The sequence below is a fragment of the Nematolebias whitei genome, chromosome 23 (assembly GCF_014905685.2).
Source record: "Nematolebias whitei isolate Nwh7 chromosome 23, NemWhi1, whole genome shotgun sequence".
Lineage (NCBI taxonomy): Eukaryota > Metazoa > Chordata > Actinopteri > Cyprinodontiformes > Rivulidae > Nematolebias > Nematolebias whitei.
In genome coordinates, this window is record NC_056520.1 from 1,634,953 (window position 1) to 1,647,383 (window position 12,431).

At 45.4% G+C, this 12,431-nt stretch overlaps 1 protein-coding gene across 1 annotated transcript in view; it reads left to right on the forward strand.

Moving 5' to 3' along the window:
• Nucleotides 1-11,478, forward strand: part of abcb11b (ATP-binding cassette, sub-family B (MDR/TAP), member 11b) — a 23,831-nt gene extending 12,353 nt beyond the window's left edge. Inside the window, exons 15-29 of the mRNA XM_037696457.1 lie at nt 801-1,004; nt 1,085-1,255; nt 1,388-1,589; nt 3,382-3,454; nt 3,774-3,894; nt 5,556-5,726; nt 5,856-5,960; nt 6,216-6,377; nt 6,474-6,677; nt 7,194-7,435; nt 8,540-8,696; nt 8,805-9,002; nt 9,984-10,190; nt 10,613-10,759; nt 11,026-11,478. Of these exons, the coding sequence (XP_037552385.1) occupies nt 801-1,004; nt 1,085-1,255; nt 1,388-1,589; nt 3,382-3,454; nt 3,774-3,894; nt 5,556-5,726; nt 5,856-5,960; nt 6,216-6,377; nt 6,474-6,677; nt 7,194-7,435; nt 8,540-8,696; nt 8,805-9,002; nt 9,984-10,190; nt 10,613-10,759; nt 11,026-11,226 (2,565 nt within the window). The 3' untranslated portion in view covers nt 11,227-11,478. The remainder of the gene's footprint in view (nt 1-800; nt 1,005-1,084; nt 1,256-1,387; nt 1,590-3,381; nt 3,455-3,773; nt 3,895-5,555; nt 5,727-5,855; nt 5,961-6,215; nt 6,378-6,473; nt 6,678-7,193; nt 7,436-8,539; nt 8,697-8,804; nt 9,003-9,983; nt 10,191-10,612; nt 10,760-11,025) is intronic.
• Nucleotides 11,479-12,431: the final 953 nt, after the last annotated feature.

A 12,431-nucleotide genomic window follows, 5' to 3' on the forward strand; every position in this document is an offset into this window, starting at 1 on the left:
AGTCCAGATGTACTTTTTATAGTCCAGGTGTACTTTCTATAGTCCAGATGTACTTTCTATAATCCAGATGTACTTTCTATAGTCCAGATGTACTTTTTATAGGAGGAAAGACAAAAATCATGTTAAGATAGAAATAATTACAAACACAAACAGGAAGAGTAGAGCAAGTAAAGACAGCAGCAGAGACAGGACATGTGGTCAGTTTGTCCTCCAGCAGTCTGTCTATAGCAGCAGAACTAAGGGACAGCTCAGGAAACCCAAGCCAACCCTAACTATAGGATTTATCTGGACTGTACTTATATAGCGCCTTTCTATCTGATCAAGATACTCAAAGCGTTTTACTCTACAATCTGTGTCCTCATTTACCCATTCATACAGCACTCTACTAGATCTCTACAAAGTTGATTGAACAAATCATTCTAAAGAGACTAATCAGAGCTTTATCACGTTAATACACTGATGGGACACACATCGGAGGCAACGAGGGGTTCAGTGTCTTGCCCAGGGACACTTCGTCATGTGATTGATGGTGGATTTGAACCCTCAACTCTTGCATTGGAGGACGACTGCTCTAACCACTCAGCCACAGCTGCCCCCAAATCAAAAAAGGAAAGTCTCAAGCCCAGACTTAAAACTGGACAATGTGTCAGCCTCATGAACAGAAACTGGACGTTGGTTCCACAAGAGAGGAGCCTGAGAACTGAAAGATCCCATTCTGCTTTTGGAAACTCTAGGAATCACAAATAAACCTGCATTCTGAGAGTGAAATGCTCCTTCTCTGTCTCTGCCTTCCATGTCAGGTGACGCTGGATGGTCATGATATCAGAGGTCTGAACATCCAATGGCTGCGCTCCCTGATTGGCATAGTGGAGCAGGAACCCGTGCTGTTTGCCACCACCATCGCAGAGAACATCCGTTACGGCCGACCTGGGGTCTCCATGGATGATATCATTATGGCTGCGAAGGAGGCAAACGCTTACAACTTCATCATGGACCTTCCACAGGTACAGAGGCACAGAGGAGCATTTATTTAAAACAAGTCTAGAAAGTTCAGCCACAGATGAAATGTTCTTATACCTGACAGAAATTCAACACACTGGTGGGGGAGGGTGGGGGCCAGATGAGCGGAGGGCAGAAGCAGCGTATTGCCATTGCTCGAGCGTTGGTCAGGAACCCTCGGATATTACTGCTGGACATGGCCACCTCTGCCCTGGACAACGAGAGTGAAGCTATTGTTCAAGAGGCCTTGGATAAAGTACGTCACACAACTTCATGGGCCAAATTCTCTGTGGATGTTCATGTTCACAACCAACAGAGTCTTGATGTGAAATCACAGATTATAGTGACCAGAATAAATATCCATGAACCATTTTGGGTTTCTTCACAGGTACGCATGGGTCGCACCACCATCTCCATCGCTCACCGGCTTTCAACCATAAAGAACGCCGATGTGATTGTAGGCTTTGAGCATGGCCGGGCTGTGGAGAGGGGCAAGCACCATGAACTGTTGGAGAGGAAAGGCGTGTACTTCACTCTTGTCACCCTGCAGAGCCAGGGAGACAAGGCTCTGAACGAGAAAGCCCGTCAAAGTGAGTCCAGTACCTTAAGATGGATCATTTTACCAAACCTTCTGTTAACACCAACAGATTATCACTCATTTAACGTTGAGTAGGTTCCATTCTTGCTGCCAAAGCAGCCCCAATGTTTTAAGGCAAGTAGTCCAAAGCTGGTTCTTGACCTCAAGCCATCTGCAAGATCCTTAAAAGCCTTGAAGGTTGGGATGCGGGGCCTCCATGGATTGGACATTTTATTCTGGTCCATTTGACTGATGCTTGACTTGGTTGAGATCTGGATAACTTAGAAGCCTAGCTAGCATGTCAAACTTACAGTTTCTCACAACTATTCTTGAACCACTGACATGGACACAGGTCAGCAAGTACAGTGAAGTAGATGTCCAAACAGTATCCACATGGAAGGCATAACTTCCAGAATAACATTGTTAAGACGTTGGTTAACTGTGTTGTGGCGTTCCGTCCCATCTGCACAGGTCAGTAATAACCTCCTGACTGGTCTTCTGCTACAACACACAACAAACTGTGTGAGTTTGTGACTGAACACATTGTTTTCTTCTAAACTAGGAGCTTTTTCATCAATCTGAGTTCCAGAAGCTCTTCTGTTAGAGCAACATGGCATGGATTGCTCCCCACGAGCATCAAAGATGACCCATAAACAGTTTTTTGTTTGTAAGACCATTGTTGGTTGATCCTGACAGAAAAAATCTGCTTCACTAAAGTCGTTTACTCAAACAAAGAACCACAAACTCACGGCAGATGAAGAGTTTTAAATGCCTGCAAGGGTGCATGAGGACAGAGTACACAGACAGTGTCACAGAATAAACCCAGAAAATGGTCTTCTGTTGGCTTTTATGACTTCATCAGAGCACACGAACATCAGTGGGTGTTTCCGTTTCACGTCTGCACAGATGAGACGCCGCGAGTCGGTCTCCACGCCGAGATAACGAGCTCGTTATGAGACAGCAGAGCAGGAAGGTGTCAGACACAACATAAAAACATCCGTAACCCATGACATAAAGTGTTTTCCAACCCTGACCTCAAAGTCCTGGAACGTTCCACAGGAGCTGGTACTGTGGAGAACAGGCGACACCCATCTGCAGTGATCGAATTGGGCCGAGGCAACAGAAAATATACATCTATACACATCAACACCAGTCCAGATTTTTACTGAGAGGTTACAGACGCGACACAACCTGCACGAAAGCCAAGTTCAATCACTTCATCTTCAGGACTCCCAGCACGAGCTGAACACCTCGACCCGCCCTGAGCAGAGCGGTAAACGGGGGAAATAGTTCAGTTTTCCTGATTCTCAGTGGTTGCACCATAAACACACAACATTTGCACCTTTGCACATTTTCACTGTAACACATTTGATGGGAAACCATCAATCTCATGGGCTGTCTCCAGCGACGCAACCAACTAACAGACTCTTGGGGAGCTTCTGGATTTCCCTTTAACCAAGGCAGCGGATTCAAATAATATATATATTATATATTAACACCATGGTTACAGTAGGAACTGCAGACTGGAGATTGTCTACCTTTGGTGAAGTGCATACCTTGCATCATTGATACCGCTCGACGTTCTCACAAATTTCAGTTAATATTTACAGTTTAGTCTTTGTTAAAGTGCTTCAATTAACTTATTTCTTCTTTTTTTAATTTCTAATCATTTGAAATATTGTCCACTTTGTCCCACCCCCTGTAATAAGGTGACAGAGTTTGTTGACGGCCATCGGCTGGTCAGTGGACGTTCTGTTGTCTTGTTATATGCTGACGACTGGTTGCTGTTGGTTGTCTTGTCTTAGTGGCTGACGATAAAGAAGAGGAGCCGGAGAGGCTAAATCTTTCCAGAGCAGGCAGCTATCGGGCCAGTTTGAGGTATCGTACAAACACATTCTTCATCACCTCCGTTTTTTTTACTTGTCTGTTCGTTCATTTACCCAGCCCCGACTTTCTGTTGTTGAAGTCTTCTTGTGTTAGAGAGGCCACTGTTATCATATTACATCCTATAATTACCGGGACCTTTGGAGCTGACACGGTCGTCCTGAGCTCTTAAAAATGAATCAGAGAAGCCGACGAACTCAGTGATGGTTCAGCCACGTCAACGCTGTCCCACTGATCCATCGTGCAGCGAGCCTGAATCAAACGCTCATATCTATTCACATGTAGATGTGCAGAAACCTTTTGTTTTGTGCAGAGCCTCAATCCGCCAGCGGTCACGTTCTCAGCTGTCCAATCTAGTTCCAGAGTCCTCTGTTCCCATCGCCGGAGATCTGGGACCCAGAGTCTTCTCAGTGTCTCAAGACGATAACTATAAGGTGGGTGGAGGCGTCTCTGTACCCAGTTTTACTCTGAAATCACTGTACGATCACTCAACACAAGCATGAATGTTGTATTAATTAGTAATAAATGACTGATTTGGAACAACAGAACACAAAAAAATTTTCAAAACAAAGTTGGATGCACAAATTAAAATTTATTTAGGATTTCTTTAATCCACAGTGTCAGACTTTTTCACAGGCTCAGATATACACGTAACCTGACAAATGTTTGGTTCTGCGTCTCGTAGAAAGTGGCGCCTCGGGTTTTTGGTTTCTGTCAATGAGCTTCTGGTGGAGTTCTGACTGGATGCTGGACCGGTCTTCTTGAAAGAACTCGTAAAGTTATTTTCAATTGGTTGACTCCAGTTTTAAGTCCAGTTTATAAATTTTCAGTTGAGTTGAAGTCGGAGTTTTGATGTTAGCCTGATTAATCCAATCAGAAACCGGTTCTGATGTGTCTGGGTTCTTTGTCCTGTCGGACCCAACCGGACAAGCTTCCAAAATTTCATCTGTTGAGTTGAGGTGAAGTTGAAGTTGTCTTATTTTCACGACTTCATCCTATTTGTGCATTGCAGCACCAAAGCATGACACTCCCACCACCATGCCTGGCAGGTGGTACAGAGTTCTGAGGTTGTAAAACCTCATGTTGAGTCCTCCAAACATAACTTTTGTCTTTGTGGTCAAGCAGATTGATCCTTGCACTGTCTGACCATAAATAATTATCCAAAAGACTTCCAGCTTGTCCATCAAGCTTAAAGGTGTCCCTTCAAGGCAGAGCTTTCTTCTTGGCCCTCACAGTCCACAATGATATAAAGCTGACTTCATTACAGACAGGGACACTGGTGGACAGGGACACTGGTGGACTGGGTCACAGGTGGACAGGGTCACAGGTGGACAGGGTCACTGGTGGACAGGGTCACAGGTGGACAGGGTCACAGGTGGACAGGGTCACTGGTGGACAGGGTCACAGGTGGACAGGGTCACTGGTGGACAGGGACGCTGGTGGACAGGGTCACTGGTGGGCAGAATCACTTGTAGACAGGGACACTGGTGGACAGGGTCACTGGTCTTCAAACAGGTTCCACTTCATGGTGGACATGAGTCTTGGTGGCTCCTGGGTGGTTCTTGAACATATTGACCAACTTTCTCTAATCTGAGGGGTACAGATGAGGACTAGTTAATCTAACGATTCAAAGATTCAGAGATATTTGTCATTTGCATCTGTGGTTAGGGTTAGGGTTAATGAGTGTTGCCAAATGAAAAGTTTTGATGCTGGCAAAGAGAAACCACCAGATTCAGTCAATCTTGGTCACTTTCTAGATGTGAACAGACCTCAGCATAATAACATGCATTTGAGAACCTTCAGCACCATAAACTGAATGTTTAGGAACTTATGAAAGAGCATAATCAAGCATTTATTGAGGAGTACAGTAAATCCTCAAACTCAAATTGTGCGTTCTGTTCTTGTTTTAAAACCACTGAAGTTGTTGATCGTATTATAATTTGATGCTGGACAAGGACTGGTTCAGATCCCTCGTTGAAACCCAAACCAGTGTGACATGATGGAAGTTTATGACTGCAGTTGGATTTAATTCGTGTCTTCATCCATCCACTGACTGAACACAGATTATAACTTCTAATGATTCCTGTTGGTGCAGAAAGCCACACCAGAGGAGGAAGACGAAGAACCTGTCGAACCAGCTCCGGTTGCCAGAATTTTGAAGTACAACTTACCGGAGTGGCCCTACATGCTGGTTGGGTCGGTTGGGGCTGCGATCAACGGAGGCGTCAACCCTGTTTACGCCCTGCTATTCAGTCAGATCCTGGCAGTGAGGCTCGAGTTCTGTGTTCAGATTAACAGGGCCTCTTTGGTCCAACAGTAAAAGTCAAATTAAATGTTTTATTTCTTTACACATAGAAATGTTGCATTTCACTTAATGTCTTTTTCTTGTTCATAGACCTTTGCTATAGTAGATCCCGTGACTCAGAGGAAAGAGATTGATGGGATCTGTGTGTTCTTCGTCATGGTTGGCGTCGTCTCTTTTTTCACTCAGATGATTCAGGTAGAGTCCGAGTTTTGACAAGATGGGTTTCTTTAATGCTTCTCTGCTGCTTTCAGCTTCAGGTTGAAGGAAAATCACAAGAGACCTCCTTGTATCGGTAAATGTATACCTTCAACCAGTAAAATGTTTCTTTACCTCCTACAGGAACAGTCTGGTCGCGAATTAAAACCTCCACTTTCAGAGATTCTGAATATATTCAGTGAGTAATCGCTGTGAGAATATTTAGGATTGAATAATGTGTGCTTGTGTCAACAGGGTTATGCCTTCGCCAAATCTGGAGAGCTGCTGACTCGCAGGTTACGGCGGATAGGATTTCAGGCCATGCTAGGCCAGGAGATCGGCTGGTTTGACGACCACAGGAACAGCCCCGGCGCTTTGACCACACGTCTGGCAACCGATGCCTCGCAGGTCCAAGGGGTGCGTTAACGCTCCAAAAAGCAACCAGTCTGTTGCAGAAGTCAATCGTTGACATCTTTGAGTTTTTACCAGACTTGTTTTTGGTCTTCTGTAAAGGCTACAGGTTCTCAGATTGGCATGATCGTCAACTCATTGACCAACATCGGCGTGGCTGTTATCATGTCCTTCTACTTCAGCTGGAAGCTCACGCTGCTCATCCTCTGTTTCCTGCCGTTCATTGCTCTGTCAGGTGGCTTCCAGGCCAAGATGCTCACGGGTTTTGCCAAGCAGGACAAACAGGCCATGGAAGCTGCCGGCCAGGTCCAACCACACAGTTTCTTTCCACGAGTCTTCAAACCAGTCTTCTTGATGCTAATGGTGTTAAAGTCATAAGGCTAAATCCGCTGCTGTGGGCTGAGGAGCCTTTTTTCCAGCTGTTACAGTAAATTGGTTATTGGTAACAGGAGTTAAGACTGTCTGACTCCAACTGATGGGATTGAAGGGATGGCTGGATAAAACGACACCAATAGTCAGAATGTTCACAATCAAAGGAAAAGTGTTGAAATGTCAATTTAGTATGAACTTTCTTGGGCTGTTGTCTTAATTATGCTGATGCAGTAAACTCCACCGTCCAAGTAAATGGGATTAGTTGAAGATTTAATGATCCCTGTTGTGGAAAATTGGCTTCCTGGAGCAGTATAAAACAGGATATTGATAAGAACAGGTCAACCATGTTATCTCTGTCCCATCTCTCTTACACATTAAAAGGCAGATTAATTAGAAATAACCGCTTTCCTCTCCGAGCCATTAATCTCAGCTTGGGTCTTCTGTCTGCAGGTTTCTGGCGAGGCCCTGAACAACATTCGTACCATTGCTGGTCTGGGGAAGGAGAGGAGCTTTGTGGACACCTACGAGGCCCACTTGGATTCTCCGTATCGAGCAGCCCTGAAGAAGGCGAATGTGTACGGGGCTTGTTATGGTTTTGCTCAGTGTGTGGTCTTCTTGACCAACGGTGCTTCCTTCAGGTTTGGAGGTTACTTGGTGGAACAGGAGGGGCTCCATTTCAGCCTGGTGTTCAGGTGAGAACATGAAGTTTTAAGGTGCGGTGCTCTCTGGTGTTTTTGATGCTGTCTATACTGATCTGTTCATGCTTAAAAACAGTAGTTCTCAGTTTATTAAACCGTGCCCACCTCAAAGGACATTATCTTCCTAGTTATAGTACCACCACTAGGACCATCCATCCATCATCCATCCATCCACCCACACCCTCCAGCTCTTCTTGTGGGATCCCAAGGCATTCCCAGTCCAGAGAGGGTATACACAGTATTATCTCTAGAGAGGGTCTGCCCCAGGGTCTCCTTCCAGTGGGACATGACCACAAAACCTTCAACAATAGATACACAGGATCTGTTTTAATTAGATGGTCAAACCACCTCAGCTCATTTCTTTTATAAATGGAGGAGCAGCAGCTCCACTCCATGCTCCTCACACGATCTGAAAAAAGTTGAGCCTGACCACACTATGGAGGAAACTCATTTTAGCTGCTTGTCTCCAGGATCTTGCTCTTTTGGTTGTGATCCATATATCATGACTACAGATGAAGGTTGGAATGGACTGTGGCATCTTTACTGTGGAGAAGGCCACGATGTGGATCAGAGACACCATTCTCTGGTGAATTGGTTCTTTTGACCAGTCTAAAAGGGTCTGTAAGAACTTGTTAAGGCCGACCAAGTATGCAACAATAAACCTCTTAACCAAACAGTCAAACTGGAGCACATCTGACCCAGGGATATGTATGACCACAACTACCAAGGTGTCAAAATTAGTTCCAGATTATTTGCAGAGTCCATACAAAAGCATTGAACTGTTAGCTAAAGTTCCAGAGGTAGTTTGTGTACCACCAGGGGTACAGTTTGGGAACTGTAAAGAATATTTACAGTAAAATGACTACATTTGTCATTCTCAAGGTTTTGTCAGTCTAAAAAGGTCCAACAAAAACATCATGCTTGCTTTGCTCAGGGAACATCCATGTTCAGACATTTCACAACCCAGAATGACAAATTGTGTCTCAATCAAGCGCTCGTTGTCTCAACGGATGAAACGATCTCTGAGAAGTGTCACTGGATGAATAAAAAAGATTATTTGCTAGAGGAGCTGTTCCAACACGTTTCTGTTTGTGTCAGGGTCATCTCAGCCATCGTCACCAGCGGCACAGCTCTCGGCAGAGCCTCATCTTACACTCCAGATTACGCCAAGGCCAAGATATCCGCAGCACGTTTCTTCCAGCTGCTCGACCGTGTGCCACCAATCAGTGTCTACAGTGACAAAGGGCAAAAATGGGTTTGGACAAACGTTTTCTGATAAGTGGGAAATCCAACGTGCATTTTATAGACCGTTGGTCTAACCTCCGTCCTCCTTGTTCATGTCCCTCCCCCCTCATGTTTTCAGGACAACTTTCAGGGGAACATCGAGTTCATCGACTGTAAGTTCACCTACCCCACCCGACCAGACATCCAGGTTCTGAACGGCCTGAACGTTTCTGTGAAGCCCGGCCAGACGTTGGCCTTCGTGGGCAGCAGCGGCTGTGGGAAGAGCACCAGCGTTCAGCTGCTGGAGCGCTTCTATGACCCTGATCATGGCCGAGTGGTGAGGGAACCAAACAAAACACGAGATAAGCCAATAAATAGTCCTTTGTACTGGAAATGGACCAATGTTGAGTTCAGAGGCAGCAGGGATAGGCGGATATTGATTGTTTTAAAATAATTCTTTAAGGTAGAAAATTTTGATTTCAAACAGCTGAAAAAAAAGATTTGTCAGGATACATCTTCAAAACTTTTCTTTTAGTGAAACCAATTTTTAGGAATACCTCAATGTGTTTTTGTAATACTCAGTTTGGCCACATGGGGGTGTAGTGAGCCTCCACATCGCTCCAGAGGGCCAAATCAAGATAATTAGAGCAATTGAAGGGCCGCTCAGAGAAAATTTTTTTTTTTGAGACCGATAATCTGGAAAAGGTTTTCAGCTTTTGTCTTGTTGTAGCAAAGTTAACATGCTTGATAAAAATATGTCTCCCAAAATTCAATTATCCATCCATCCATCCATCCATCCATCCATGCATCCATACATACATATATATGTATATACAGTATACATGTATAAGTGTTAGACAATTCAGTTCAATTCAGTTTATTTATAAAGCATCAAATCACAACAAAGTTGTCTCAGGGCACTTTACAGGAACATTCACATAAAAGCCAATTAGTAAAGTTCTCTATCTAAGGAATCCAGCAGACAAGTTGAATCTTGGCTTTGTTGCAGTCTCCCATAATAGACCTTTTTGAGGATGTGGTGCTGGAAACACTTTGTTTATGGGTGAGGTGTTTCTGCTGGCTACGTCTTCAAGCTTTAGAAAAAGGTGCTCCATCTGAACAGAGGTCGTCCTCTGTGCCAGGGAAGGACGCCTGCCAAGACTCCAACGCTGCTAATAACAATGAAATGGGCTGGAAATGGGTCGGCCCGACTGAGACCAGAATCACCTCTGCAGTCAGGAGATGACAGACGAGAGCTCATTAAGTGAATTGTATTTCCCGTCTGTGATGATCAGCCTCTACGTTTCTCCCTCCTCAGCTGATCGATGGCCAGGACTCGACTCGCGTCAACGTCCCCTACCTTCGCTCAAAGATCGGCATCGTGTCCCAGGAGCCCGTGTTGTTCGACTGCAGCATCGCCGACAACATCAAGTACGGTGACAACTGTCGGGAAATCAGCATGAACGAGGTCATCTCCGCCGCCAAGAAGGCCCAGCTTCACGACTTCGTGATGGCGCTCCCTGAGGTACCGCCGACGTTCTGTTTGAGGTTCTCAGCAGCAGATTCATAAAGTTACCCTGAATGATAAGTTCAGGAACAAGTTAGACAGTCAGCAGATCATGAACACCTGCCAGCTGCAGCAGATGTTCTGGAAACTGGCAGCAGACGTTTGGTCCATCAAGTTTCCTCAGTAGACCTCTAGTCCTGAGCTGCCGTGGACAGATCTGACCGAGGTGAAGCTGAGGACGCAGGTGGTGAAACTCTGAGTGTTGAATGGGAAGAACGCTTTTTTTGGTCCATGGAAGCATCAAGACTTGTTCTGTGACGCTCAGGACAAAGGTCAGAGCAGTGATGTCATGAAAACTAGGACCACCGTCTGAGGAGAAAGCCGTTTGTTCCTCAGAGCGACTCGAGCAGTAAAGCTGTCGGTTTGTTCTCCTCCCTCAGAAATACGACACCAACGTCGGCTCCCAGGGTTCCCAGCTGTCCCGCGGTCAGAAGCAGCGCATCGCCATCGCCAGAGCCATCATCCGAGACCCCAAGATCCTCCTCCTGGATGAGGCCACCTCGGCCCTGGACACCGAGAGCGAGAAGGTGCTTCAGCTGAGCTTTAGCTTCTCGGTGTTAATTATCATCACGGCTGTTATTTACACGAGCTGCGCCACGATCACAGCCGAACGTCCTTAAGACGAAGGCTGTCTGTGGCTCAAGCTCTGAGCTGCGGCGCCGATCCACCGATCCACAGCCACGCTCTGGCAGTAATCCACCCATGATGGTCTAATGGACATAACGGAGCTGCTTGTGTGTTTCGAGGTAGACCCTGCATGTAGAGTGTGTCCAACACGTGTGTGTCGTTGCAGACCGTGCAGGCGGCCCTGGACAAGGCCAGAGAGGGTCGCACGTGCATCGTCATCGCCCACCGCCTCTCCACCATCCAGAACTCGGACATCATCGCCGTCATGTCTCGCGGCTTCGTGATCGAGAAGGGACCCCACGACCAGCTGATGGCCCTGAAGGGCGCCTACTACAAGCTGGTCACTACAGGAGCGCCCATCAGCTAGCAGCTGCCGCTGAGCCACCGTCACGCCGACGGAGATCGAACGGACTGAAGACACGACAAACGCCACCTGGACACAGCTGAAGGGACAGAAGTGGAGCGTATTTATTTATGGTTGTAGCTGAAACAGCTGGAGCTGCTCGGTCTTTACCAACGATCATTAAACGTCAGAGGAACGAGAACGTTTGTGAAATGATTCGACTGTTTCTAGACACATTTTCATGAAGATTTTCAAAATAAAGTGACGTTCGCTGTGTTTTTTTACTGCATGTTTGTGTACTGCTTCATTACTTGTTTATTTACGGGAAGCCCCGTTACTGGACACTTAAAGTTTTTTTATTTTAGTTGGTGCCAACAAACATTTCAGTTGAAATAAATAAAGATGCTTATATGGTTTATCTTGTGATTTTTATGTAAATATATAACTAATCTATTCATTTAACCACATACCTGAGTGAGCGGCATGATTTAAAATTGAGCGCGACCCGAACCGAGCCTTTGGTCCAGCTCCTCGGCGGTCACTGAGCGGGCCAGACCACCGAGAAATGTCCCTGTGCTCCCGATGGCCACTCCGCCTCTTCAAGATATTTGTTCATGACTTTATCATTAGTAATCCTGAGAGTTACCGGATCCAAGCAAACATTTACCGGAACGCACCCGGTCAAAATAAGAGCCCTGCAGCAGGTTCAAAAACTCAAAGACGTGATCTAAAGCTCATCTTGTTTCATGTTTATTTTAATTTTCTCATTAAAGTTCCCATTAAAAAAATAAAAATCTGTATGCCTTTTTATAATTGTCCATTGTTGTCATCTTTCTTTGTTAAATCAGGTCTCTCTTGTAAAAGAGTCCTCGAGGCTCAGTGGGACTAACCTGCAGAAATAAAGGTTGAAGGAATGAAAAAATAAAAGTTCAACCTGCCGCCTGCTGACAAACAGGAGCCCTCGCTGAAAACTATTTACTTTGTGTCTTTCGTGGTCTCTGGATCAACTTTCCGAGTGTTTCCCATTAAATGTAACGTTTCTATAAGAACACAGTCAGACAATCATTAAGTCTGACGGCCATCTTCCTTATAGGCGACGTTTAGTGAAAGTGAAACTCAGTTTCATTTAACAAAGCCAGACTTTATTTTGCTGTTTTATCGTGTTTTCAGGTTGAATTCTTTTAAACATCTTGTAAAAAACGCAGAGCTGACATGACGGCGTGTTCAAG